Source organism: Oryzias melastigma, linkage group LG16 (genome assembly GCF_002922805.2).
Source record: "Oryzias melastigma strain HK-1 linkage group LG16, ASM292280v2, whole genome shotgun sequence".
Lineage (NCBI taxonomy): Eukaryota > Metazoa > Chordata > Actinopteri > Beloniformes > Adrianichthyidae > Oryzias > Oryzias melastigma.
This window is the reverse complement of record NC_050527.1, coordinates 21,205,860-21,233,325: the sequence shown is the minus strand read 5'-3', so window position 1 is coordinate 21,233,325 and position 27,466 is coordinate 21,205,860. Positions and strand designations below refer to the sequence as shown.

Here is a 27,466-nt window from a genome sequence, read left to right as displayed (position 1 = left end):
CATTACTCTGTACTGTTGACCCTAAATACTTAAACTCCTCCCCCTTCTTTATCTCTTCTCCCTGTAACCTCACTCTTCCACTCTGGCTACCTAAAGAGCTTTAAAAACGTCTAATTTTGGCAAAACAGCTAGCATAATGCTAAAACATTAGCTAATAATGTTTTTTTAGAGGGGTAAATGTACAGATTATTCTGCAAAAAGAAAAAATAAAGAGAAATGCCTCTCACATAAAAAAATAATTATTAAAGCTAGTATTTCATTTTAAAACCTGTTCATTTAGAAATATTTCCTATGCTTTTTTATCTCCTTTTTTGCATTCTTGCTTTTTTCTGATCAGAGTCTCAAGTGAGCTGAACCTTAACCCAGCTGAGTGACAGAGACAAGGAAAACAGAGATGGTGCAGTTCTGTCAAGAAACAGTCCAGTGTTTTAAAGTGACCAGGATAAAATGTAAAAACAGACAAGAGAAAAACTAAAATCCAAATTACCAGATTGTGACAAATACATATTCCACATATGTTTTACCTACTCAGCTAACGAGAAACTGATTTCTATAAACTTTTTTCATTTTTTTATTTATTTATTTTTTTACTATTTTACTTTATGTTTTTATCAGTTGTAAACCTGTTATTGTCAGTGTCAGAAGCCTTCTCTCCTTACCTCCTTGTGCTTTGGCTGCAGTCTTCAATGTCGGTAATTGCATTTGATTTATGTATGGCTGAAGATACAGCCTCTGCAGATTGTAATTTTACTCTCATGGATTAATTTTATTCTAACAGAAAAAAGGTTTTAGCCCTTTAACACCTGAGGTGTCAATGGTTAAACACAAATTCTTTAACATACTATAACTTTTCAACCGCTAACACAATAATTCCAGTAGAGTCCAAAATGCTCAAGCTGATAGCTGAAAACACTGAATCTGACAGCTTGCCAAAAATATGTATGATGTCAGAGAGCAAAAATATATTCCAAATCAGCCCAAAAACCAGAAAAATGTCTAATTTTGACAAAACTGCTACCACAATGCTAAAATATTAACTAAACTCCAAATTTGCCTAAAGAATTTTGAAAAAGTCCGATCTTGACAAAACAGCAAGCATTAAGCTAAAATATTAGCTAAATTCCTAATTTGCCTAAGAAGCTTAAAAAAGTCTGATCTTGACAAAAAACAACTAGCACAATGCTAAAATATTAGCTAAATTCCTAACTTGCCTAATGAAATAAAAAACTATTTGAAAAAGATATTGGTATATCTATTTTGATTGGTCCTTCGTGTTAGCCCCGCCACATCGCGCCACAACGGGGCCAAAAGTTATGAAACTGAAAGTCTCACATTCGAAAATGATAAAAAAGAGTTGAAAGTGAAGAAAAGATTCAAAACTGAAAAAAAAATGTTTTTTGAATATTTTTTTTTTTATTTTGAAACCTAAAAAATGGAACTATCAAAGCTGAAAATATTTAAGTTTATTTTCGAATAGCAAAAAGTTTAGTAAATTTTAATAATTTTTTTTCTGGCCAAACACCAATATCTTTCTCAATTTGTTTTATTTGGGTTTTTAATAATGTTGGCCCCAATTTAGGTCCATATTAACATTCTTATTACATCTGATATTGTTTGTGGGATAATTTGCATTGTTTTTATTTTGTTTGTTTCTTGTTTTTTTCTTTTTTTGTGTGTGTTCTTGCTCAAAAAACAAAACACAAAGCCCAAACCCCAGATTCTGGCCTTTGATCTTCTTACATTCAAAGCTGAACATTAACATCTTCAACTTTGGCCATTATTCACTGCAGTGTATATCTAAATTGTGATTTTCCCGGCTCTTCCCAGGATTTGTTTGCTTTAGAGAATATGGCTCATGGGATCATTGGAACCCCTGCACCACATAAAGTTGCCCCTTCTTGGACCAACGGTCCTCTCTATTTGAGTTTTCAACAAATCAGGAAATGTCTTTTATATGCCTAGTTTCATTCAATAAACCTCGGTAAATGGGGCTTTAAAAGTGATGTTTGTTGGTCAAATTGTTGACAGATTAAAATAAACTTGTTTAATTTAATTTAATTAGACTCTTCATGTTACATTTCAAGCTGATGGACTCACAAACCAGAACATTTGAAGCAGATGTACATTATTTTTTAGTGATTTGAAAGACTGCTGCATGTGTAAAACCTTTCATCAGTGATCTCATCTGCATAAACTGTAGCATCCATGAAGGTATTTTTTTAGTCATTATTATAACAATGAAAGTTTATGTTTGACCTGGCATTAGAATCGAGGCTCACTTTTAATACAGCTTTAGATTAAAAACTCACATTACACTTCACAGCATCTCATTGCAGACACATGAAGAGGATGTTTGTGTCCCTTGTTTGTTTTTTTAACTGTTCCTTCTCCTCCCTGCAGGTTATGTGGGTATGCAACTTGTGCCGAAAACAACAAGAAATCCTCACCAAATCGGGGGAATGGTTCTATAGCTCAGGACCGGGTCAAGTGCGGGGCGTGTTTGAGGGTGGGCCACAGGGGAAAAAGGCCAAACTGCAGGACCCGGCTCTGTACCCCCACCAGGGAGCCCCCGGCGACTTGAGACCATCTTCAGACAGAAGCAGACCTCACGGTGGGCTTCTGCCCAGACAGGCGTCCCTTGACAACGATACAGGGCTACGGTACTCTGGACCTGGCGACCCATCCCTGGACAGGTGAGTTTGTGGATAAAAACAACAGTTTGAGCTGCAGTGAAGCTGATTATGTATTTGTGCCGCATTTACTAAGAAACTGGAGGGAATCCACTGATTTTTTAGGACGATCATTGTGGATTGTTGATCATCGTTGTGTTCATCCATAGACTCGTGCATTCAACCTACCAATTCCACATATCCAGGGCTGAAACCGTCTGTGCTTCAGAAAACAAAGAAAGCTTTGAGATTCTTGAACTCTGTGTGCTGTTGGTTAAAATGCACCTCTAGCAATTTACTTGGCTCTGCCTCAGCATTTTTAGAGAAGTGATCCACCCACTCGTGCTCTTCTTATCGCACACATACATACTGTATCTACCTCCACAGGGCACATCACCCCATTTATTGTAGATCTGGCTGGGATGGGCCCTCACATTCAATCTGGAGTGACAGTACGTCAATTTGAGCATCACATTACCAAAGAATTACTAGAATCTGTTTGGAGTAAAGCAAGCTGAGTACAATTGCTCTTTTATGTTTAAAGACTGCAGTCTCTTTACTGACTTGAACATGCTAGCATGCTGACTTCACAGAAAGAGGCAACTGGGAGTTCAGTTAATTGAGAGAGGAATTGGTGTGTAGTTGGTGTGTTTTTCCACATGGGGGCTCCTTTTTACCCCTACTGGGCAAAAGAGAAGTTTCCAGTTAGGAACTGACTTGTCATTGTCATTGTGTGAATGCTTATTAAGCATTCACACAATGACAATCGGAGCCAATTTTTTCAACCCAAAAGGCCAACAAAGTCAACCTCTTGTCTACCAGATAGAACTCTAATATTCTGTCTCCAAGTTGGGATGGGTTAGTCTCAGATATGCAGGTTGTCTAAAATAAAAGAGGTTCTGGAGACCCACCCATATCTAATCTGTACCTCTGACTCTCACACACAAACTCCGGCTCTTCCTTCAACAGAGAGGGGATGCTTTTTATGTTGGTACATTTTTCCATTTTTTTTGTGTTCTTGACCTCTTAAGACTCAAGCTAAAGTTTGGGCTAAGCCTCTACACATGTAGTTGCATGGCTCCAGTTAGGCTGAAATAACTACAACAATCCAAAATGTGATGTGGATTCCAGGTCTAAAAGGGTTAAGGAAGGACAAAAATACCGGTACACCCTTTGCCATGTAGGTTATTCAGACTTTGATGCAGGGATGACAAGCGCTTTGTCTGTTAAAAGCGCTTCGTCTCAGCCTCTGCTGGGGTGTTTTAGTAGTATGGATGGCTCAAAGGGTGGAGTTGGTTCCGATGGAAAAAATTTGGCACAGATGTTGCTTACATTTGCACTGACGGGAAACAAGAACCTGGCCGTCTGGAAATTCACAGGATAATGTCAATGATGGATAGCAGTGAGTCCAAAAATAGACCTTCCTCCGTATACGCACTGAAGCCTGCTTTTCATTAATCTTCAACAACATGAAAATGAACTCCTGGATCTGTTCTGCCAGAGAAAGGAGGGAAAATGCTGACGGACTGTTTATGAGGAGAAATAACTTGGGAAAGCTTCTAATTTGTCTGGGTCTCCGAGGTGTTATTTGAATGTGCACAGAGATAAAAGTGGGACAGCAGCAGTATTGAGTGGAGGCATCAGCTTACTCACATGAGAAATTTCCTCACATTCTCATTAGCATCCGGTTTGCTGTGTTTGGTCTTTGCTAACTGAGCTGCTCTGCATTCCTTCAGTCTTTTCTGTCTAAAAGATTTGATTTAAGAAGCCTTATAATTTGTTCAAGTGCATCTTTGCAAACTTGCTGCCAAGTTAATTTTCAGGGAAAATAGTCTTCTGGTGGATTCCAAAACTGAAGTGAACATTAATAATTAGCTTGCTGACTGAGACTGGAGGTGAAAGATGTTTAGATATTTCTTTAACTACGTGATTTTGGGTGATTTTGTTTGACAAAGAGTTTAGATTTATTTTCAGTGTGGATTTCTGATTGCTTGAAATTAGTGCATCTGTGCAACAATGACTCTTCTCTGTTGGAATGTCTGAGATGTTTCTGCCTTGTGGTAAAGGTAAAATACAACCAAAATGCTACAGCCCTGCATGCAAACTGACAAAAACACTGATTTTTACAAATAATTCCTTTTTAAGAAAGAGTCACATTTGTCAACTAAGTGACTGCATGGAAAAACATGTTCTACCATTGAACCAAACTGTATGTAACGCCGCTGAACCAAACCATATGTTCCACCATTAGCCCAAACCGTGTGTTTCACCATTGAACTAAACCGTATGTTACACCATTGAACTAAACCGTATGTTACACCATTGAACTAAACTGTATCTTACACCATTGAACTAAATCGTATGTTACACCATCGAAAAAAAGCATGTTCTACCATTGAACCAAACCGTGTTACACCATTGAACTGAACCGTATGTTACACCATTAAACCAAACCGTGTGTTTCACCATAGAACTAAACCGTATGTTCCACCATTGAACTAAATCGTACGTTACACCATTGAACTAAACCGTATGTTCCACCATTGAACTAAATCGTATGTTACACCATTAAACCAAACCGTGTGTTCCACCATTGAACTAAATCGTATGTTCCACCATTGAACTAAACCGTATGTTCCACCATTGAACTAAACCGTATGTTACACCATCGAAAAAAAGCATGTTCTTCCATTGAACCAAACCTTGTTACACCATTGAACTAAACCGTATGTTACACCATCGAAAAAAAAACATTTTCTACCGTTGAACCAAACCATATGTTCCACCATTAAACCAAACCGTGTGTTCCACCATTGAACCAAACTGTATGTAACGCCGTTGAACCAAACCATATGTTTCACCATTGAACCAAACCGTGTGTTCCACCATTGAACTAAATCGTATGTTCCACCATTGAACTAAACCGTATGTTCCACCATTGAACTAAACTGTATGTTACACCATCGAAAAAAAAACATGTTCCACCATTGAACCAAACTGTATGTGACGCCGTAGAACCAAACAATATGTTCCACCATTAAACCAAACCGTGTGTTCCACCATTGAACTTAATCGTATGTTACACCATTGAACTAAACTGTATGGTTCACCATTGAACTAAACCGTATGTTACACCATCGAAAAAAAGCATGTTCTTCCATTGAACCAAACTGTATGTAACGCCGTTGAACCAAACCATATGTTCCACCATTAAACCAAATCGTGTGTTCCACCATTGAACCAAACTGTATGTTCCACCATTGAACTAAATCGTCTATTACACTATTGAACTAAACCGTATGTTACACCATTGAACTAAACTGTGTGTTCCACCATTGAACTAAATCTTACGTTACACCATTGAACTAAACCGTATGTTCCACCATTGAACCAAACTGTATGTAACGCCGTTGAACCAAACCATATGTTCCACCATTAAACCAAATCGTGTGTTCCACCATTGAACCAAACTGTATGTTCCACCATTGAACTAAATCGTCTATTACACTATTGAACTAAACCGTATGTTACACCATTGAACTAAACCATGTGTTCCACCATTGAACTAAATCTTACGTTACACCATTGAACTAAACCGTATGTTCCACCATTGAACCAAATGGTGTGTTCCACCATTGAATTAAACCGTATGTTCCACCATTGAACCAAATCGTGTGTTCCACCATTGAACCAAACTGTATGTTACACCATTGAACTAAACCATATGTTACACCACTGAACTAAACCGTATGTTACACCATCGAAAAAAACATGTTCTACCATTGAACCAAACTGTATGTAACGCCGTTGAACCAAACCATATGTTCCACCATTAAACCAAACCGTGTGTTCCACCATTGAACTAAATCGTATGTTACACCATCGAAAAAAAAACATTTTCTACCATTGAACCAAACTGTATGTAACGCCGTTGAACCAAACCATATGTTCCACCATTGAACTAAATCGTATGTTACACCATTGAACTAAACTCTATGTTACACCATTTAACCGAACAGTATAATATGCATTGAAACCCAAAACCGAAGGTTTGAACCAAAATCATTGAGAACATTTAAAGTTTCTTAAATAATGATGATATAGTTCTTACAAATAAACTGTTTAGTTTACTTTATTATAGATTTATTGTTTTGCATTTCATTTTGCTGTAGGAGCATGATGAAACACACATGTTTTCCCTTTTTCTTACCCGTTTTTAATCTTAACCTAATAGCACCAGTATTCCATGTTTGTTCTGGTTGGGCTAAAAACACAACTTGTTCCATGTTAGCAGAACTGTTTGCACTGAATAGATAAATACAACTAATTCCACTTGAAAACAATAGTTTTTATGAAAGCACTGGGCTTTTGTCCTCCTTTGTATTGTGAACAATCAGCTGCTGCACGCATGAGAGGGAATGGAGCAAAAAGGCAAATCTGATCGCAGAGCTCAGCCACTCAGCCTGCGCGCGCCACTGTGCACGCGTCCCCGCTTCTTTCCGTGCGTGCGTTAGCGCAGAAGAGTGGACTACTCTTCTCCGGCAGAAATATGAGTTGGATGCGAGGCAGCAGCTGATGCGCCGGTGGAGAATGCTGCTGCTGCCCCGGAGGATGCTTCCCCGCCCCGGCTCTCCTCTGCGCGCTCCTTCACAGCTTCCTGCGGACCGAGAGGAGGTTTCTGTCAGCGCCAAAAGAAGGAAGGGACTTCACCGGCAACGGCGTTACCTCCGTTTCAAGTCTAAAGCATTATGACCGAAGGATCCCAGCCGCTATGCGCATCATCTGAGGAGACTTTTCTACCAGGAGTGCCCGGACAAATATGGAACTTGGTCGGCATCTGCGCCGCGTTTAACGAACACTGAGGAGGTGTGGAGGAGGGCTGCCGTCCCGAGGGAGCGCAGGCTTTGGGATGTATTGGTGTTGAGAGAGACAATCACTTGTGAGGATAAAAGAAAAAACGGAGGAGGAAAATGCAGTTTGAGACATTGCGTCAGTTCTGTAGCTCAGTTTTATCCCATTTCAACGGGGCTTTCACTGCGCCTCAGAACATCCTGCAGACGGAGCTCTTCGAGCAGGCGCTGAGCAGCATCGGGTGAGTGAGTGAGTGAGTGAGTGAGTGAGTGAGCCCTTTGGACACAAATGCCCAGATTTATGAGGAAGGGCTTCCCCGCTGCTATGTCAAACCGTGTGCGGGGGGGTGGCGTGGGGGTGGGGGCGCTTATCGATCGCATCCAGCCTGCGTAACGGAGCAGCGCTGCTGCGGCTGCAGATGTTTCCCGGCTGGATGATGGGAGCGGTCCTCCTGCCGTGTGTGCGCATGCACGCGCATGTGCCGTGATTGACTAGTTAAAGCCAAGCGTTAAAGGAGGAGGAGGGGGGAGGCTGTGAACACATGTAGTTATGAGCGTGCCCCGGCGCACTGCTGCAGCGTGCCGGGCCCCCACGCCGCCAACACCGCTGCTGCGCCTCCAGCGCGGATCACAGTCTCAGGAGTCCACATCCTGACGAGAGGATGCACCACCCGCCTACGCACATGCACTCACTTCCACGCCCACAGTCACCGTGCCCTTAAACTACCAAAGACTGAGCAGAGAGCCTATACAGCTCCAATGCTGCAGCAGGAGCACTATTGAACCCAGCTGTGACTGTAGCCGCACATTTTGGGACGAAAAACCTTTAGATGTTTATAGTGTCCAAACAATATAAAAATTAGGGCTGGGTATCGATAATCATCTCCAGAAACGATTCAATTCGCAACTCGGATAATTATCAATTCTTTCAATTTTATTCAATTTTGAGTTTACACATTTAGGCACATTTGTTTAGAAATACATTAATAATCTACTATATGTTTTGAATACATTTAGATTAATCTAATACAGTTAACATACTGTAAAATGTATTGGTGAAATAATGAGATTATTAATATCATACATGTTACATGGTTTCTTAGAAGGAAAAGTTCCACCAAAAATGTTCAGATCATTAACATTGTAAACATTGTTCTGCTTCTCCTGGAAGGCGTTTCAGTTTGGACACTAGGTGGCGATCGTGCTATAGCATTACACCTTATTCCAGAAGAAGAAGAAAGAATGAGCTAAAAACTGTCTAAGACCACAAATGGTTACTTTAGAAAATATTTCCTTAAAAGAGTTTGGAAAATTCATGTCTGTGAGTTTATAAAGATGTTCATTTAGACAACAATATATGTTTACGTCGACCGAGCGTTAGCATTAGCCGGCCTATGGAAAATTCCATTAAACATTAGCATTAAGCTAGTGGAATTTAGCATTATGTGCTAAATCGATGAATGTTTTAAAGAATTGATTATTGATCTAATAAGCTTAAATCAATTCAAATCGATTAATCACTTTTATCAAGCCAGCCCCAATAAAGATCTCGATATTTTTATTTTCAGTCCCTGAAGTCTGAACAGGCCAGGCATGAAATGAAACAATATGTATGGCCCTCAGTCTCTTTCATGCAGGGCTGTGCGATACTGACTGAACATTTGAGTATTGGTCTGATACCGGTCAATACCGCCGATATCAATACCACTGTCAATATTTTTCGTAAATGTGGTGAATTTGATATGAACTTCAAAATCTCAATTGTTTTTAATCTCTGTGAAGGTTTTTTTTTTAATATTCCCTTTTTTAATAACTTGATAAACATAAAAACGGAATTAGGAATATATTTTAAATTAATTGGAAAATAGTATAATAAAATAAAAAAACTTATTGGAATTAAATTAAAAGTGAAATAGTGTATGTAGGCTACAACAGTTTACAAACCAAAAGAAACTGTTTTCAGAATAGTCTGGCACATTTATAGTCTACATAAACTATTGTTTCCTCAGTTTGAGTCTTCACACTTTTACATCTATGTAATACTCTAAAGTCCCACTCTGTCCACATTACTTTCAGTGTTCTCTGGTCTTTAATTATGATTATGTCGATTTTAGCCAAACTAATAATGAAAGAAAAACGGTGTCAATTAGTCTGTGTCAGTAAGATTAGAAATCTGCTATTGTGGGCTAACTGTTGGCATGGAAGTAAGCCTCAACTCATTTCCCATCATCCCTTTGTTTACATTCTCCCGGCTAGCTCACAAACTAACATTACCAGTACACCAAAAACGACCTGCAATTTCAGCGCTACCCAGTTGTACAGTTTTTAGCTTAATTGGACGAGGAAATGAAGACGTACATGGATCTAGTCGTCTACAAGTGAATGCAACAGAATGGAGTGGAGCAGCTTGTGGCCTGCCAATTGCAGACTCTGTATCACACCTACAAACTTTTTTAAACACTTTTTTGTCTGCCCCTGATTTACAACAGTTTTTGATAAAGAAAAACACATTTTTAATCTCAGTTATGTTTATAGATGTCCTTCATTATCAGAAAAATGCCTAAAAACACCAAGAACACAATTTTCATTGGAGTGAGTTTTTAATAACTAGGAATAAGTGATTTGCCCTAAACATAAAGATTTGTTCCTGAGGTTAAATTCAGAGTTCTCTCTTGTTTTGTAACTTTAAATTAAGGGGCTGCAAGTAGAGAGTTTAAGCTAAAAGGGTGGAACACAGAGTCAGCCTACACTGTCATAGCCATTTTTCTCTTCATCTCACTGCATACAGGCTTCATATCACTATACCATCCTATGTGCATCTCTTGGGACTGTAAGACTTTCCTTCTTGTCCCCCACCCTATTGTCAGAAATAATTTACAGCATGGCTGGGCTCTCTGCCACCTTACATTACATGGCCAGAACACTCAGCTGCTGGGAGGGCGGAACAGGGGGCTCTGCCTGGAAACTGTGATCCAGCAATCATCACATCTGACTGATTAGATTGAACTTATTTTCCATGGTAACCTTTTTTTCGTTCTTGTCAGCAAAAACTCCCTGGCACTGGGGCAGGTCTATTATTTACATGATCAATTTCTACAGTTGTATTTTCCCTGTTGTTTCCAGGATTGTGTATCTGGTGAAAAGTTATATATAAGCCTACAAATATAGAAGAGAACTGAAACCAGAAGAGTGTGATTTTTCAAGTGGCCACCCTTTCAGCCGTTTGTGTCCAAGTCCTCCTTTTTCTGCCTTCCTTCTGTTTCTCTATCCTTCAGCCCTGGCAGAGACCATTTAATGGGCTTTTAGATCCAGCTTCCATGTATTATGCATGTGTGCATCATCAGAGGTCCTAATGGGGTATGGGTATCTGTTCTTAGGAGGCCTGAATGGCTTTGAACTCACTGGTCACTACTTTAAGGCTGCGACCATATTTGGCCCCGTCTTTTAGAAAGCACAGAGACACATACCTATCTGCTACCATGCAGCCGCTGCTGCGGCGGTCTGTGCACACTTTTCCAAAACATCTGACATTAAAGCTTGTGGAGTTTATGTGAATCCACTGCAGGGATGATTTAAAGGGTCAACTAAGCTTTCCGTGTGGTGATGTACAATATTTTACCTGTCAGGTGAATAGTTGCATTTCATTTTTTGTAGACTTTTTTACTGCTGTATGTTAAATCTTTCATATTAGACATAAGCCACAAATCTGGACTTTAATGAACCTGGCTGGGTCATCAATCTTTAGTGAGTCATGGTCACAATCACAACTGTTTACTTACAATTTCACAAAGTTTTCCGAAGTGAAAGCACAACAGGAAACTCGCATGTTTAGTTTCGTTGTGTGTCTGCGTGTAATGTAACATTTCTCAAGTAATAAATCCACTGTCAAGATAGTCTACTCTCAGGTTGTGATGGATATTTAAAATGGTTAATATTGATCAATATGAGTTGATTTTCTAAAGCTTTAGTCACATGCAACCGGGTCACAGAGAGGTGTGTCTTGCAGTTCTCTCAAGGCTTGTGTGGCCACCTTAAGGGAGGTTATGAAAAATGTCCTGTGTTGGTAAGTGTATCATCAAGAATTGATAAGTTGTTCACACTTATGACACATGGTTGATGCTATTGTATGGTTCCCTTACGCCACACTCTAGTCATTAGCAAGGTGTGAGTAGTGGCCCCTTACAAATGGTGTGCAAATGCTGCACAGACATGTTCATGTGATGTGCACTGTAAGTGCCCATAAGATTCCCACGCAAACTACACTTTGCTAATTTTCTTATTTCTAACATAAGACTGCATGCAAGGACTGCACACTTATCACTTAAACAGCACTAATGGGCTTCTTGCTCAGAGCGGAGCATTTGGGGGGTGGATGAAAAAATGAAAAATCCCGCCTGCGTCTCACTTACTTCCCCTTTACATTTCCTGACATGTTGCTCACAGCATGCACATTGCGAAGAACAATACAGACGAAAAGAGGACAATACTTTCAGTTTGGATCTTGAGTCGGGAAAAGTGCTGGTTGTACTCTTTGTTGTTGTCGTAAAATCTTTCCGCCAATCAATGGGTTACAATGTGTGACGACAGAAGCTACGCCCTTAGGGGTCCATTCTGTTTTTCCATGGACCTATGACCAACGGGGGACCAGAAATGGTACCAATCCGTCCTGCTTAACGGGTCAATTTTGTAAAGGAAACGCTCACAATCTGGTCCTGTCTGGTCTGGACTGCTCAGTGGAAACGAGGCATTTGAAACATTTTTGAATGAGTTCAAACACATCTTTGATGACCCATTTTGTAGTGGCTGCTATTAGCTTTAGCAGGATAATGCACCAAGTCACAGATGACTTTTTAATGTAACAATCAGGTCAGTGAGATCTCCAAATCCAGTGCAGCAGCTTTAAGATGTGGTGGAACACATCTTTTTAATGACAGATGTGCAGATGTTAAATTTGTCACTGACATGTCAAGATGGTCTATAGCATTTGAGATTTAAACTCAAATAGTATTACAACAATTACAAACTCTTCATACCATTGATTTAAAATCACAATCATTATCCCACATCGCAGTGCTGTAAGTAACTTTAAAAGGACTCTCCTCCATTCTTTGTTGTGCTTAGACATAATCTGTTTGATCTTAAAACTGCTTTTCTGTCTTGTTTGCCTTTTTCAAAAATAATTATTGTGGATGTGGTGTAACCACGGTTCTGCTGAGACAAGCCAGGTAATAAAATCAGCAAAAGGAAGAAGAAAGCCCCAGGACAAGCAGCAGCACACAGGCGTCAGTTACCATGGTGACAGAGCTTGAGACAAGGCAGATGTAGTCGACTCTGCAGTCCCAAATTCATGTTCTTCTCACAGAACTCAAGGAATGGAGAGAAAGAGAGAGGTGATGACGACGACGAGTCAGGGCACAGAACCAATAACAGCTGAAGAGGAGAAGCTTCCCTTCCATCACTCTCTTTCAGTTTTATTGGACTTCTATATAGAAAGAATGATTCTTTTTGCGCAGAAAGTTGTTTTAACGTGGTTAAAATAATAAAAAAAAAATCTAAAATCTGACTTGTCCATGGATCTTTTGGGAGCCACATTCCTTAACAAAGGAGTTATGCCTGGTTCACACTGGACACGGAAGCACAGCAAAGTGGCGCAGAACGGAGGCTGCTTCCATTGGCACCCTTGTTAACCTATGGTGTGGTTCACCAGTCCTCCGTGGAAGGCTTGCGCTGTGCAGCGGATCGTTTTGGCATCTGGTTTATTTTGTATGCGAGCGATACACCTCAATCCTGGAAGGAAGTTACATCAAGATAAACGAGAAAATCCGGTTTATTTTCAAAATATAACCAATTTTTTGCAATAAGACACAGCGATTGACAAATCTGATCATGTTTCTGTATCTAAACAGACTGTAGAGATGAAAATAAACATACAATCACAACACAAAAAAACACACCCGTACTTCTCTCTGTGTGTCTCAACAACAGACAAATTAAAGAAGTGTAGGCCTGCTGACTACTTGCTTCTTCTTAGCTGAAACATGGGCTAATATTTTTAGGTTATTAACCTACGCATTATGGCAAAAACAAAAAAAGCTCTAGCAGAAGCTAAACTGAAAGATGCGTGTCTGGTGTGAATTGCATGAGAGAACGGATTTCGCTTCCGCGTCCAGTGTGAACCTAGCGTTAGCCATATCCCTACACTGCAAAAACAGGCCCCTTACAAATAAGTCAAAAATGTTTTCTCTTGTGGTAGATTTTTTTAAAATAGGTAAAAAATTCTGCCAACGTGATAAAAAATGGTCTTAGCTACCATGAATTTTTATTTTAGAAATAAATTCTAGTCATGTTTTCTCAAACTTTTTGTTTTGGTATTGAAAAACAGACATTCTTCTTCAAAGAATGGGATTTTAACTTTGTTTAGGTTCATTTTTTGCAGCGTTTTGCCCCAGCCAGACTTCTAATCTCCCCCACTTCTCGTCTCATTGTTCTAACAATAAAGTCATGTCTTGAGGGTTAAGGTGCGGGTTGTCAAACTAAGTCTGCATCCTCAGTAGTTCTTTTAAAGTCTCCACTTTCCCCTCAGCACTTCATCCGTGGCCCACACTCGTCCCCTCTCAGGCTCCTTTCCCGCCTGTGGTGTTTTACCCGGCTATTGGTGAAACTCCACAGCTGTAATTAAGCCATCCCTTTATTGGTTTTGTCTGCGTCAAGGGAGACGTGCGCAGGAAGGAGGAAGCTCCAGTTTATTGCCTGAGCATCTGAGAGAGGTGTTAATATTATTACATGTAAGAGAAGCTATGAGAGAGAAGGAAAAAAAGACATACAGAAAAAGAGAGAAGTGGAAAAAGCTGTGGTCATCAAGACAGCTGTAAACTCTGATGCTTGATTCTTTTTTGTCTTCACCAAATCGTTGCACAGCATCAGGGAGAGTTTGAGCCCAAGAAAAAAACAGCAAGATGGAGACATAGTGGCTGGTTTTGGACTGTAGAGCTAGATACACATCAGGCTGTCGCCGCTGCTCAGAGGAGAGGCTGAACTTCAGATGCCTGGAGAATTGGTGTGATTTACATATGGGGTCTTCTAGTTAGGCGGAACTTTGTAGTGAAGCAGACGGATGTGTGTGAACATTTTTAGAGGAAAACATAAAAAGGTGGTCTGCACACATTGCTGCCATCTGGGTTCTTTTCACAGTAAAAGGAGTTGTTTCCTCAAAGGCTGAAAAGGCTTTTGAATGTTTGTGTGAGACACTAAACCTTAACATCCTGGTGATGCTTGAGTTTGGTGTATATTTAATTACGGTCGCAAGAGGCCACCTCCAGCACTGCCTCAGGTGCCTAACGTCTTCACTTCCCACTTACTGACTGACTCAAGAGAGGCTGCTGAGTAAATGTGGCTCTCAGCTCGATGCTGTTTCCTTCTGCTTCTTTGTTGCTGCCACTTGTAGGTTTATGCTTTTGAAGCATTTTTCTGAGAAGCTCTTTTTTTTCTAAAAGCTTCAGTTTGGTGCCCCAGGACTGATGTCTGATGTTATCTTTTGAGATAGCCGAAGAGAGAAAAGAAGCTGCATGGGTTTATGCTTTAACCCATATGTCTATGTGATGCCATCACATCCTCTGAAATCTCCCGCGTTTATTTTTTTGTCTTAAGAATTAAAGTTCAGTGAAGGAGTTTAGGAATCTGGGAGGAAGGTCAAAGAAGTGTAACGCCTGGTTCACACTTCCATTGTTAACCTATGATGTGGTTCACACCAGGCGCCGAGTGCCGCGCTCCTCCACCGAAGGTTCGCACTGTGGAGTGGTCTATTATCCGCATCAATTCTGGCAGGAAGTTACATCAAGATACATGAGAAAATCTGGTTTATTTTCAAAATATAGCCAATTTTCACAATAAAACACAGCGATTGACAAATGCGATCATGTTTTTGTAACTAAACAGACTGTAGAGATTAAAATTAACATACAATCACAACACACACACACACAAAAACAGACGGGCGGCCGTGGTGCAGTGGTAGGGCGGTGGTAGGGCGGTGGACTCCTGATCAGAAGTGAGCGGGTTCGACTCCGCCTTGCCCGCCCATGTGTCAAAGTGTCCTTGGGCAAGACACTGAACCCCGAATTGCCTCTGGTGGGAGGTTGGCGCCAGTGTTCGGCAGCGGAGCCACCACCAGTGTGTGAATGTGTGTGTGAATGGGTCTGTGACTGTGAAGCGCTTTGGGCCCTCGAAGGAGGGTAGAAAGCGCTACACAAGTATACGCCATTTACCTGTCAGAACTCACTCAGCCATGTCCTCCTCAGACCACCAGAGGGACCCCTCTCCTCAGCACCTTCCTCACTACAACTCCCATCAGCCATTGCTTTAGTCTTCTTCATGTACAGCTGATCATCATCATCCTCATCAGAACCACACCAACATTTATACTCACTCCAGCCTCAACTTCAGTGTGAAGTCTTGATTGTGTTTATCTGTCAGTCTGAGCAGTTTTCCTAGTTTGATTCTCCATGTTTTTGACCCACGCCTGTTTATTCATTCATCTTCCCCGTAGATCTGTGTTTTTGACCATTGTGTGCCTTTTGTCGCTGTCTATGTCTTGCCCATGCTTTCTTCCATTAAACTGTTTGCGATTCATTCGTCAAATGCAAGTCCGCTGCCTCTGTTGACAAGCTTCAAATTTGATGCTCAATGCTTGTCCGAAAATGTGCTAATAAACTAGACGCTCCCGTTGCATAATGGGATTGCATAACGAATATATGAGCCTATTTATGTTTTAAAAAAATTACAAATAAGTTGCTCCAAAGTATAAGCCACACCCCTGGCCAATAAAAAAAAAAAAAAAACGCAGCCTATTGCCCGAAAATATGGTACATATTCTGGCAGGGGAGGCACATCTTGTTACAACCCCCGGCACAACTGCAGGTTTGCAGGACCGAAGGGGATCCGTGTCTGAGACTGGTAAAAGGCCACTAGCATCATAAACTAATAAAGGCTAACATATGAAGCTAACAATCCTGAGTGAAACGTTCGTTCCAAATGCATCACCAAGAAGGAGTTTGCTGGATTCAATACCAATTGTACTTAACCAGTTGTCTAAAGTCCACTGGAAAGTTCTTCAAGCCAGTAGATTTTTGACAACCGAAGGCAAAACACTTACATACCATGCTAAAGCTAAAACGATAACAACGAGCGTTGCAGATTCAAAGATGGGCGGGGCTTTTGTACTGGAGTTTACAGCATGATGACGGGAAATTTCTGAAATTACTTTGGACTTACACCAGCTGACCAATCGCAATATTCAACTGTGATACCTCGTTTCCACCTGTAGGGGGCAGCACATCAACGGTTTTTGACGATATTTTCAAGAATTAAACAAGTTTGTCTTAAATTGTCAAGAAATTGGCAATGACCAACTGACAACATTTTAAAGCCTATTTATAGAGGTCAGCAGCCAAAAAAATTTGATTTAGTGTTTGGTTACCCTTTAAAGCTTTAGATATGACATACGTTTGTTACATGCTGACATCATCTTGTGTGCGTTTGCTGCTCTTGGTGATTTTTCAGATTTGAACTGGTTTATACAGACTTAAAAACATTTTAAAAAACAAAAGACAAGTCCTACTAAGCTTTTTTTAACATCAGAGATCAGAATTCCCCATACAGTCTCTTTTGGCAGTCTCATATTAGCACTGTGTCGATGAGTTACCAGTACACATTCCATTTTTAATCTAGTCACAGCAGGCAGTGAAGTCTACAGAATGCTGCTCGGTAACATGATGGTAAGATGCTCCGTAGGAACTGGAGCGTCTCCACGTCACTGTCTGCCATAATTTCAGCCCAAGACAAGGCTCTGTTTCTCTTGGCTGGCCTGGGTACAGTGACATTCCCCTGGAAGAATTGGAGGTGATGGCCAAGGACAGACTGCTGCTACACTTGGGAACTAGTCCCAAGATGTTGACACATTTTTTTCCTATGAAGTTTCATATTTCCAGATAGAAAGATAGAACTTGTTATCGGACATTCAGTCAAATGTTGATTTTCAGTGTTCATTTTATTTAGATGTAGGCCATTGTGGGATGTTTTTACTGCAGTCTTTTCTACATTAAAAACCAGACAAATAATATTGAAATATTGACATTTTGAATTTCCATGTGAACTAGATAAAATATCTAATTCAAAAGTGGATATATAGACATTTTTATCATATTGACGACTCTAGGATTTAAGGACTATCCTCTGTTTGCCCTTTAGATCCTTCACTGCATCACTATTCGTGATGTATTGATTAAAGAGGTCAGATCTTATGCAGGTCACTAAGTGGATTTAGTAAATCTATGTTTTAAGAGCAGGTCTTTGCTCTTGTCTGTAGTGTCACTGGATCAGTTTAAACACAGACACTTTTTTCTGGATAATGTTTGAAAGGGAAAAAAGTGAATTAATCAAAACGGATATTATTTTTACCTTAAAAACAGTCGGCATATTGTTTAACCAAATGCCCGTAATTTGTCTAGTTTGTATTAGAGCTGGGAATCACTGGGTACTTCACGATACGATGCGATAATATCGATGATATCGTGATACCCCGATAATTAGTAAAAATAATCTCTAATAACTCACATTATATTAAAAAAAACTTATCTTTTTGGAAAACTTTCCCTATTTATTTTTTAGCTCGAACACAATCATAATAAACAACATGTGTCTCATTTTGTGCAGCATTGCTGAAATCAGTAATACTGTCTTTGACAAGAATTGACACCAATTGAATTTCAATTATCTATTAAATTTACAATAGTAAACATGAACAACAGTGCCACTACTTAGTGCAAAATTGTTGTAAATAAATAATAGAACAAAAATTTTAAAATTCAAGTAGCAGTCATACACATTGGTGCTCACGACAGCCAGTCTTGAAACGTGCTCCCCCTATCTACCTCCAAAGGAACGTCTCACCAGAAGATGACAAATATAATGTTGTAGAGCATATTCAAGCAAAAATAAAAGATTGATACTTAGTGAGAACCCATCAAGAATCAATCGCAGGACTAAATATCACGATATATCGCAATATCCATATTTTGGCACACCACTACTTTGCGTAGAATACACCAATTGCAACTGCATGTCTGCAGTTTTCTCCTCAAAGAAACCTCGTTTATCAGCATCCACCACTCATGATCAGTCTGATCTTTGTTTTTTTCGCTCAGTTGTGGTCCTGGTTGTGTGTCAGTTGTGCTCTAATGTGTGTTTATGAATACGTCACTTGTGGACTCAGAACTCTGGAGCTGTTACAAATGTCTAGATGCTTTTTGTCACTGCCAAGGGGGAAATTCACAAGTATCTGCTTGGTGTTTTCACACACTAACCCCTCAGATGACAATGCTGCACAATAGCTGTGACTGTAGATGTGTCACAAGCAAAAACACCATATGTAGAGCGAGAATTGAGCATTAGCAGCTAACAGACCACAGAAACTAAAAGTTTGACGGCTTTTTGGTGAAAGTAGTCACTGCAGATGCTGAAGCTTTTTGCTGAAAATGGTCTTAAATATGAGCTAAACTCCAAATTAGCCCTAAAAATCTTCGTGGATGCCAAATTAGCAAAAAAGCTAGCTTGTTGCTTGAAAACTAGCTTAACTCTAAAACAGCCTCAAATTCCTCAGTAAACTAAAGTAGTCAAAAGCGTTAGCATGTTGCTAAAATAGAACCTAAACTCTAAATTAGCCTTAAAAAGCCCAGTAGATAACAAATTAGCCAAAAACGTTACCATGTTGCTAAAATATTAGCTGAACTCCATCTTCTTCTTCTTTTCCTTTTGGCTTTTCCCTTCAGGGGTCGCCACAGCGAATCAGTTTCCTCCATCTAAGCCTGTCTTCAGCATCCTCCACTCTAACACCAGCCACCTTCATGTCTTCATTCACTGCATCCATAAACCACATTGCAAAAAAACATTGGATAGGTTAAGTGACAGCAGTTTTAATCTTCTTTAGTGTGGAAAATCTGCATTAAATGTGTTCTATAAGGGAACAACACTTGCAGCTACTATAGAAACTATTTGGTGTTTTATTAAAGCTTGTTAAAATGTGGATGTGTTTTTCTGAAAAGTCTATGGATCTTTCTTTACTCCTGTAATATGTTGGAGGCTAATCAAAAAATAAATAATATCCCCATTAGTGCAACGATCAAAAACACACTTGAAGAAGCAAAGTTATTTAAACTTTACATTGGGATATTATTCATCTGCCTCTTTGGTAGTGGTAGTATTTTCTATATTAACTGAGCTTGATCATATCCTCGTTTTGCAACAGAAGCTCCCTGGGTGCTGCTTTCTGTCTCCCTTCCTGTTTACAATTAGTTTGATTCATTTGAGATTCAAATGAGCCGGCTGTGACGACGCTCAGCAGCATCTGTGGGCTTTTCCTGACACGGGAAACCCGCTGAAGGAGTGATCAAAAGCCTGCCTCTTCGTCACGCAGATGCCAAGAGAGCCTGAAAAAGAAAATTTAGGACATTGTCTTTGATTCCTATTCTTGTCTTTGCTATTTTTGAAGTGTGCCAGCCTAGCTGAATGAAAGCCACGTCTCAGATTCATTCACTTTTCAGTGTTTACAAGTTTATCAAGGTTTAAGTCGTAACTGATCTGATCTGTGACTGAATGGATTTCTGTATCAGTTATTCTGTCTTCTATTTTTATCATTGACTATTCCTCCATTGGCCTTATTTTAACTTTAACTAAGGCTTAGAAATAACATTTGAAATGTATGCAAGAGTAAGTAAGATATCAGCTACTTTTATTGGAGAAATCTTAAGGTATAAAAAAAAGATCTGGTTTTGAAGTTTGACCCAAACTACGACCCCTCTCTGTTCCTCTTACACCACCTGTCAAAGTCGAGGCCCTGAGACCGGATCCGGCCTCCCGAGTAAATCTATGTGGCCCTCCAGATCATTTTATTTTATGATATCTTGTGCTCATTTCTAACTTGTTTAATTTTGACAAAATATATTTTTATGGAGACTAAAATATTGAAAATTATTTAAGGTTTAAGTTGATTTATACTGGAATAATATTCCTGCATTTTTATTATTCATAATAATGTTAAAAAATTACGGTTTTAAAGTTTTAAAGATTTGCATTCTGCTAACTTTTTGAACCATTTTGGCATTTACTAAGACTTTTTAGGCTATTTTGGGGTTTAGCTAATATTTCAGCTACATGTTAGCTGTTTTGGCTAATTTCGGCTTTTTTTGTTTTTTTTTAAGCTGTTTTGGAGTTTAGTTAGGCTATTTTAGCTACATGCTAGCTATTTTGGCTAACCACATTTTTTTTGTTTTTTGTCTTTTAGGCTAATTTGGGTTTTAGCTAATTTTTTAGCAAGCTATAACTTCACCCTTTTCAGCTATCAGTTTCAGTGTTTTTAGCTATCATTTTCAGCATCTTCAGCTATTAGCACTAGCATCCTCAGTGGCCAAATTCAAATTACTGCATTCACACCTGGATTATCACAGGTAATGATATATATCTAGTTCATATCAATGTTAAAAAGTTACGGTTTTAAAGCTTTAACATTTTAGCATTAGCGTGTGTTCAATAAATGCTTATCCCGTTTGGCCCGCGGCCTGTGGTGTGTTTTGGATTTTGGCCCCTTGCGCAATTTAGTTTGACAGCCCTGTCTTACACCTTTGTCTCTATAGTCCTCACCTTCAGACAGGGCTGTTATTCAAGGTGATAACAATGGATACTGCTGACGCAAGTTTGAGATTTTAAAAATTGATTAACTATTTCCAGAGAGCTATTTTTATTCTGCTTTATGAGTTCTTCATAGATCAAGTGTCACTTTATGTAATCAGATGAAACTATTTATTAATTATAAACTAATTTAGCTGTCTAAAAAATAAAAACACATGTTTAATCTTTTAATTTATTTTAAAACTGACCCAAAGTCTGCAGTCGTCAGTGAAATCTTTAGCTGGAGGTAAACCCCTCAGCCCAGCTCAGCACCCGCTTGACAGATGCTGTCTTATGTAATTACAATTAAGTCATGATGCTGTTTGGTCTGGAGTTGTTCCTGCAAAGCCGAATGGAGCTTCATTGATTGAGACATTGGCTTTCTAATGTCAGAGAGTGCAGGGCAAAAGGTCTGTCTGCTGAGCACACAGCCTGCAGCAACTGGCGTTTTTGTATCAGATGAAGAAGACAGTCAAGGTTCACAAGTGTTTCCATATTGACTAAAGTTATTCAATTTTCTATTTTTTTCTAGCTTTCAAACTTCTTCACCAACTTTTGACATGTTAGAGTGAGACTGAGCTGTACAGTGAGAGGGAATTCACGTCAACCTTTTTTAAGAGCTGATTAGACAGTCAAACAAGTTACTGTACACACCATGTTTTCTGCACCATAGTGCACACCAGGTTATAAGACAATTAACGGTCTATTTTTGACTTTATTACATAGCCTGTTTAAGCCGCATCGAACTTTGTGGTGCATTCATCAAGACAAAAAGAGTCAGAGATAAATAAGCCAGTCAGTTTGTGGGACTTTATTAACTGTGTTTATGTAAATTATAGAACTCCTCTGTAACTCATGTAAAGGATAATGCCTGACGAAGTGCGCATTATCAGATATTATACCATAGTGAATATTCGATTCTGATTGGCTCCTGAGTGTGGATTAAAAAGTGATAAACCAAAGTGATAATGCACACCTAAAAAAGAAGTTCCAGTCACATAACCTAAATGTTCTGCATCACTGCTCAGGCTTTCTTAAAACATACTTTTGCGTCAACATCTGGACAGAAATAATGGTCTATTCTTTTGTCTCACCACAAAAGGGAGTTTCCGTTTTTTTAACAGGTCAGAAGAGTCTACACCGAACCTGCTGTAAAATTAAACACAGAGACGGAAGCTGATTGTGTGCTGTGTTTCTGTTCTAGTGTACTGTGTTTCACATTTGTCTGGGTCTCTGTCTTTCAATGTGCAACACTTGAGTTCTGTGTCGGCTCCGTACTCAGTTGCCATGTTACCGTGACAACAAGCCGCATCACGTATCAAATAGTCCGCTTTTTGTGAAAAGCAACCTAAACTGAAGAAATAACAAGAATGAAGTTCTAAATATTGATTGAATATTTATTATCTTTTTAAAGTAACCATTATATAAGAGGGATAACGCCCTTGGAAGTTTACGTTATGAGAAATTAAGGCACTTCACAGAAGGAACTGGACGGTTCAGACCTCCGCGTCCTTACCTAACGCACGCTGTGGAAGCCTGAACTGTCCAGCGCGAAGTGCGTTAACTTCTGATAATGCACACTTCCAAGGGCATTATCCCACTCATACCATGGTCACTTAAAAATTAAATAAATATCCAGTCGATTTTTAGTAGCAGTTTAGACTTCACTCCAGCACCCTCCTCTTTTGGTGTTGTCTTGGAAGATTCATGATATTATGACTCTTTGTTTTTATTTCTGGGTTGAAGCAGTTGCACATTTAAGTCCTGCAACATTTAATAAGTGACTCAAGCTGTTGTTCACTTATGACGTGGTTACTTCAAAATGTTTTGTTTGAGTAAAAACCAAATAGATTAGGGCTCACCTGTGAAGAGATTTACCAAAAACATGATGATCTAAAACAAGTTTCTGTCTTAATCTTGTCTCTATGCTCCTGGTCCTGTGTTGGATTTTTAAGTGGGGGTTAATTGAGGGGCAAATGCAAAAAGTCAAACGTGTTCTGCTGTTGGTCTTTGAAGAGGCTTCTCGGTTCGTCTCGAGATGTTATTTTGGGCCACAGAGATGATTAAAGCCTCCTCTGACTCATCACCTCCTCCCTCTCTGTGCTGCCAGACAGCTGAGTAGCACTGCTGCATTTGATTTCAAATTGAATGAAAAATGCATACTTAGCAGAACTGAGGGGGGAATGTATGTGCAGAACCTGCATGAATGAGAAAATGATGAGAGGAGGAGGCGATCATGGCCTTCAGAAGAAAACAAACTGTTACAAAAGACTTTAAAGGTTTGATAATCCTCATTTTTTCATGATATTCTTTCTTTATTGCAAGTTATTCAAGCTTTAAACAAACCAATCAGATGTCTTTTTTCTACCGTCTTTGTCTTGTATGTACATGTGCAAAGACATCCAACATAAGCTTGCTTCTTCCAAGTCAAAACCTGATTACTTTCTCTGTCAGTCATGCATTATTGTGTGATTGCTTAATAGGCATTCACAATATAGTGATTCTCCTTCTCCTTTCTGTAGGTTTTTCGGCACATAAAAACTCAATCAAACTTTCAGTGATCTTGGTATCAAAACGTTTAGCTTGTTCAGTACATTACTGCTTGTATTTTTGACATTCATAAACCGTAAAGTTTCTGTTTGAACAAAATATCCCCCATAGGAAATGAATGAGAAAGTCTTCAAATTTCAACATTTTAAGTAGATTATCTACAAGCCTTTAAATTAATTCATTTGCTATGTTTTATTCTTGTATAGTAATTTTCCTAATTTTCCTTTTTCTAATATTTAAAAAACGTGCTAAAGTTTTTGGCTAATTTTTTATCTACTGGGGTTTTTTAGTGTAATTGAGAGTTTAGCTTCTATTTTAGCAACATGCTAACGTTTTTGAATAATTTTGTTTAATTGAGGAATTTTAGGCAGTTTTGGAGTTTAGCTAGTAATTAAGCGATGTGCTAGCTTTTTTCTTTTTTTTGGCTAATTTTGCATCTACTGAGGTATTTTTATGCTAATTTTGAGTTTAGCTTCTATTTTAGCAACAGGCTAACCTTTTTGACAAACTTAATTTACAGAGAAATTTTGGGCTATTTCATATAATTAGCTAATATTTAAGCAACGAGCTAGCTGTTTTTGGGGCAAATTTGGCATCTACTAGGGTTATTTTTTGGGGGGGGGGGTAATTTGGAGTTTAGCTTATTTTTAAGCAACACACTAAATATTTTAGCAAAATTGACATCTATTAGAGATTTTTATGCAATTTTACTACAACTTTTTCAGAACTTTAGGTCAACTTCAGCTTAGTTCTTTAATGAAATTTCCAGTCTTTTGCATTTTCAGCTAATCCCTTCAGCAGTTAAAGTAAACTGTGTCACTAAAAGTATTCACACGAGTAATACCGCAGCCGGTAATGCAACTTTTCTTGTGATTTATAGCTTTAAATGCCATATGAATACTTACATTATTTTTTTTATTGTTTTCTCGTTATAACGAGATTATCAAGAACGGAGAATGAAGCGTCTCCCTCCAGCTCTCAGAGACACAGAGACTTCGCCTGATCGATAACACTCCAGTTTTTAGTCCGTTTTTGTATTTATTAGTGGATCTATGCTCTTTAAATATCTTAATACAGTCTCGTGCACCAGCCCCTCCCTTAAAGATACACACAGATAATTATTGGTAATAATTTTAAAGCAGCAGTTCTTTTAACTGATGTGCTTTTACTTATGCAAAATAAAGGATAAAAATTCAAAATGTGTAGAAATTCTTGAAGGATAAATATGCACCTCAACTATGGAATTCAAGCACAATAACAAACCAAATCACCTATCGAACATTCACAAAAACAGGAACAGAATATTTTTGAATGTCCAAATGTTCCCTAAATGTTTTTTTTAATACAAACTTCATTATTAACTATCCATGTGGTGTTCAAGTATAACAGGAGCAATGTTTTTGGGTGAGGACAGGGTGTGTATGACCCATCTACAATATAAGGTGAACTAAATAATGGCTCATTTATTTTAAAAATATTGTTTCTGTTATTTTTGCAAGGTCTAAAGAAGCTTGAATTGATGATTTATTTACCAATATTGCTGCAAAAATTGGGAGGCAGCTGCCCCCCCCCCCCACCACCACTCTGTATATACTTTTTCCTACAAGATATGCTCTTCATTTGGACGTGTAAACAGCATCATTCAAGAAGTGTCAGGTTTGCAGCATATTCGTAAGTTCAAAAGAATATTTCAAACATATTTAAGCACAAATGTAGTTAAAAATAGAACAATAGTCCATGCTAACTTTGGTATGAGATGCACAAAATCCAAACAATATCCTCCATGTCTGACCTTAGACATCCTGTATATAACAGTGTTACTCTGTTCACTTCAAACTCTATAATTGCACACAGCAACACTGCCCTGCCCAAGTGTCTGACTGCTCCTCTGCTCCTCATAGATGATTGCTTTATTAAATACCAGCTGTGATGTGCACTTTTTATGCTCGCCTGTCTTGGCTGCACAATATTAAAAATTGCATACATGCTCTGCTTCTCCTAGCTCTCTCTACGGGGAGGGGAGGAGCGAGTGTAACAGTCCTGACTTGTAGCTAATCTTAATGCCATACTCTGCAGGGGCTTGGCCTACATAAAGTACTAGCAGTGCCTTTTCTTAAAAAGACCTAACAGGGCTTTACCCTGTAGGTAACGCGACCGCATGACATTCAAGCATAAACATGTCAAACACAAGGAGCCAGTCTCTTGTTGAATGGTCTACTCAACCTTTGACATGACTAATGCTCCATTGTGCATCAGGCCAAAGTGAAAAAGCTGCTCCTTTTGGCTGCTGTGGTTGACATGACTGAAATTTCTTTTGTGCATCTATTTTTCAGCATGAACCTAAATATCTTTCCATTTCCAACATTGTTCTGTTTTCCTTTAGTCAGTGACATGCTATGTACCCACTGGCAACTTTTATTGCCACTCATAAATCCCCTCTAAAAAAAAAAAAATCTATTCTATCTACAATATTTGAGTGGTGAGATCCTGTAGAGCAAATGTGTCAAAGTCCAGGCCCGGGGGCCGGATCCGGCCCTCCGGGTAATTATATCCGGCCCTCCAGATCATTTTATTTTATGTTATCTTGCACTTATTTCTAACTTGTATAATTTTGACAAAATACATTTTAATGGATAGTAAAATATTGAAAGACTTTTTATGATTCATATTATGGTAAAAAGTTACGGTTTTAAATCTTTAAAAATTGGCATTCTGCTAGATTTCTTGACTTTTTTGGCATTTATAAGATTTTTTAGGCTTATTTGGAGTTTTGGCTAATATTTCAGCTACATGTTAGCTGTTTTGTCTAATTTGGGCTTTTTTTGGCTATTTTGGATTGTATCTAATATTTCTGCTACATGTTAGCTGTTTTGGCTACTTTAGGCTTTTTTCAACTTTTCCGGTTATTTTGAAGTTTAGCTATTTTTCAGCTACATGCTAGCTGTATTGGCTAATTTAGACTTTTTCATCTTTATAGGCTGTTTTGTTTATCTAATGTTTAAGCTACATATTAACTGTTTTGGATAATTTATTCTTTTTATCATTTTCTTAGGCTGTTTTTAGAGTTTAGCTAATATTTCAGCTACATGCCAGCTGTTTTTGCTAACCTAAGTTCTTTTTTTTTAGTTTTTAGACCAATTTGGCATTTTGCTAATATTTTAGATGGCTATCAGCTTCAGCCTTTTCAGCTATCAGTTTCACCGTTTTTAGCCATTATTTTCTGCATCAGCACTACCATCGGCCAAATTCAGCTTACATCGTTCACACTACCATCATCACAGGTAATGCTATATATCTAGTTCACAATTATGTTAAAAAGTTACAGTTTTGATGTTTTAAAAATGTATCCTTAGATTGTTCAATAAATATTTATCCTGTTCGGCCCGGGACCTAAGGTGTGTTTTGGGTTTTGTCCCCTTGTGCGATTGAGTTTGACACTCCTGCTGTAGGGGCTATAATGATGAATTAATTATAAATACGTTTGTGGGGAAACCATAAGAAATGTATGAAAATGACCTCCTCTCAGGGGTTTGCATGATGACGTAGTTTTAGCGCTCTCACTCTGGCCCCAGTTCAAACCCCAGCTGGGACCTTTCCGTGTGGAGTTTGCATGTTCTCCCCGAGCATACGTGGGTCTTCTCTGAGCACTCCGGCTTCCTCCCACAATCCAACAACATG

The 27,466-nt window shown here is 38.9% G+C and overlaps 1 protein-coding gene across 23 annotated transcripts in view; it reads left to right on the top strand.

Moving 5' to 3' along the window:
* The window catches only part of rims2a (regulating synaptic membrane exocytosis 2a), a 206,111-nt gene that overhangs the window by 50,542 nt on the left and 128,103 nt on the right, over nt 1-27,466 (top strand). For 19 of the 23 annotated variants that reach the window (XM_036216125.1, XM_036216124.1, XM_036216117.1 and 16 more), the window contains one exon: nt 2,401-2,693. In XM_036216125.1, coding sequence (XP_036072018.1) covers nt 2,401-2,693 — 293 coding nt within the window. Of the gene's footprint in view, nt 1-2,400; nt 2,694-7,106; nt 7,762-27,466 lie in introns of those variants that run through there. The other 4 variants (XM_036216133.1, XM_024267959.2, XM_024267960.2 and 1 more) reach the window with 4 other exon arrangements.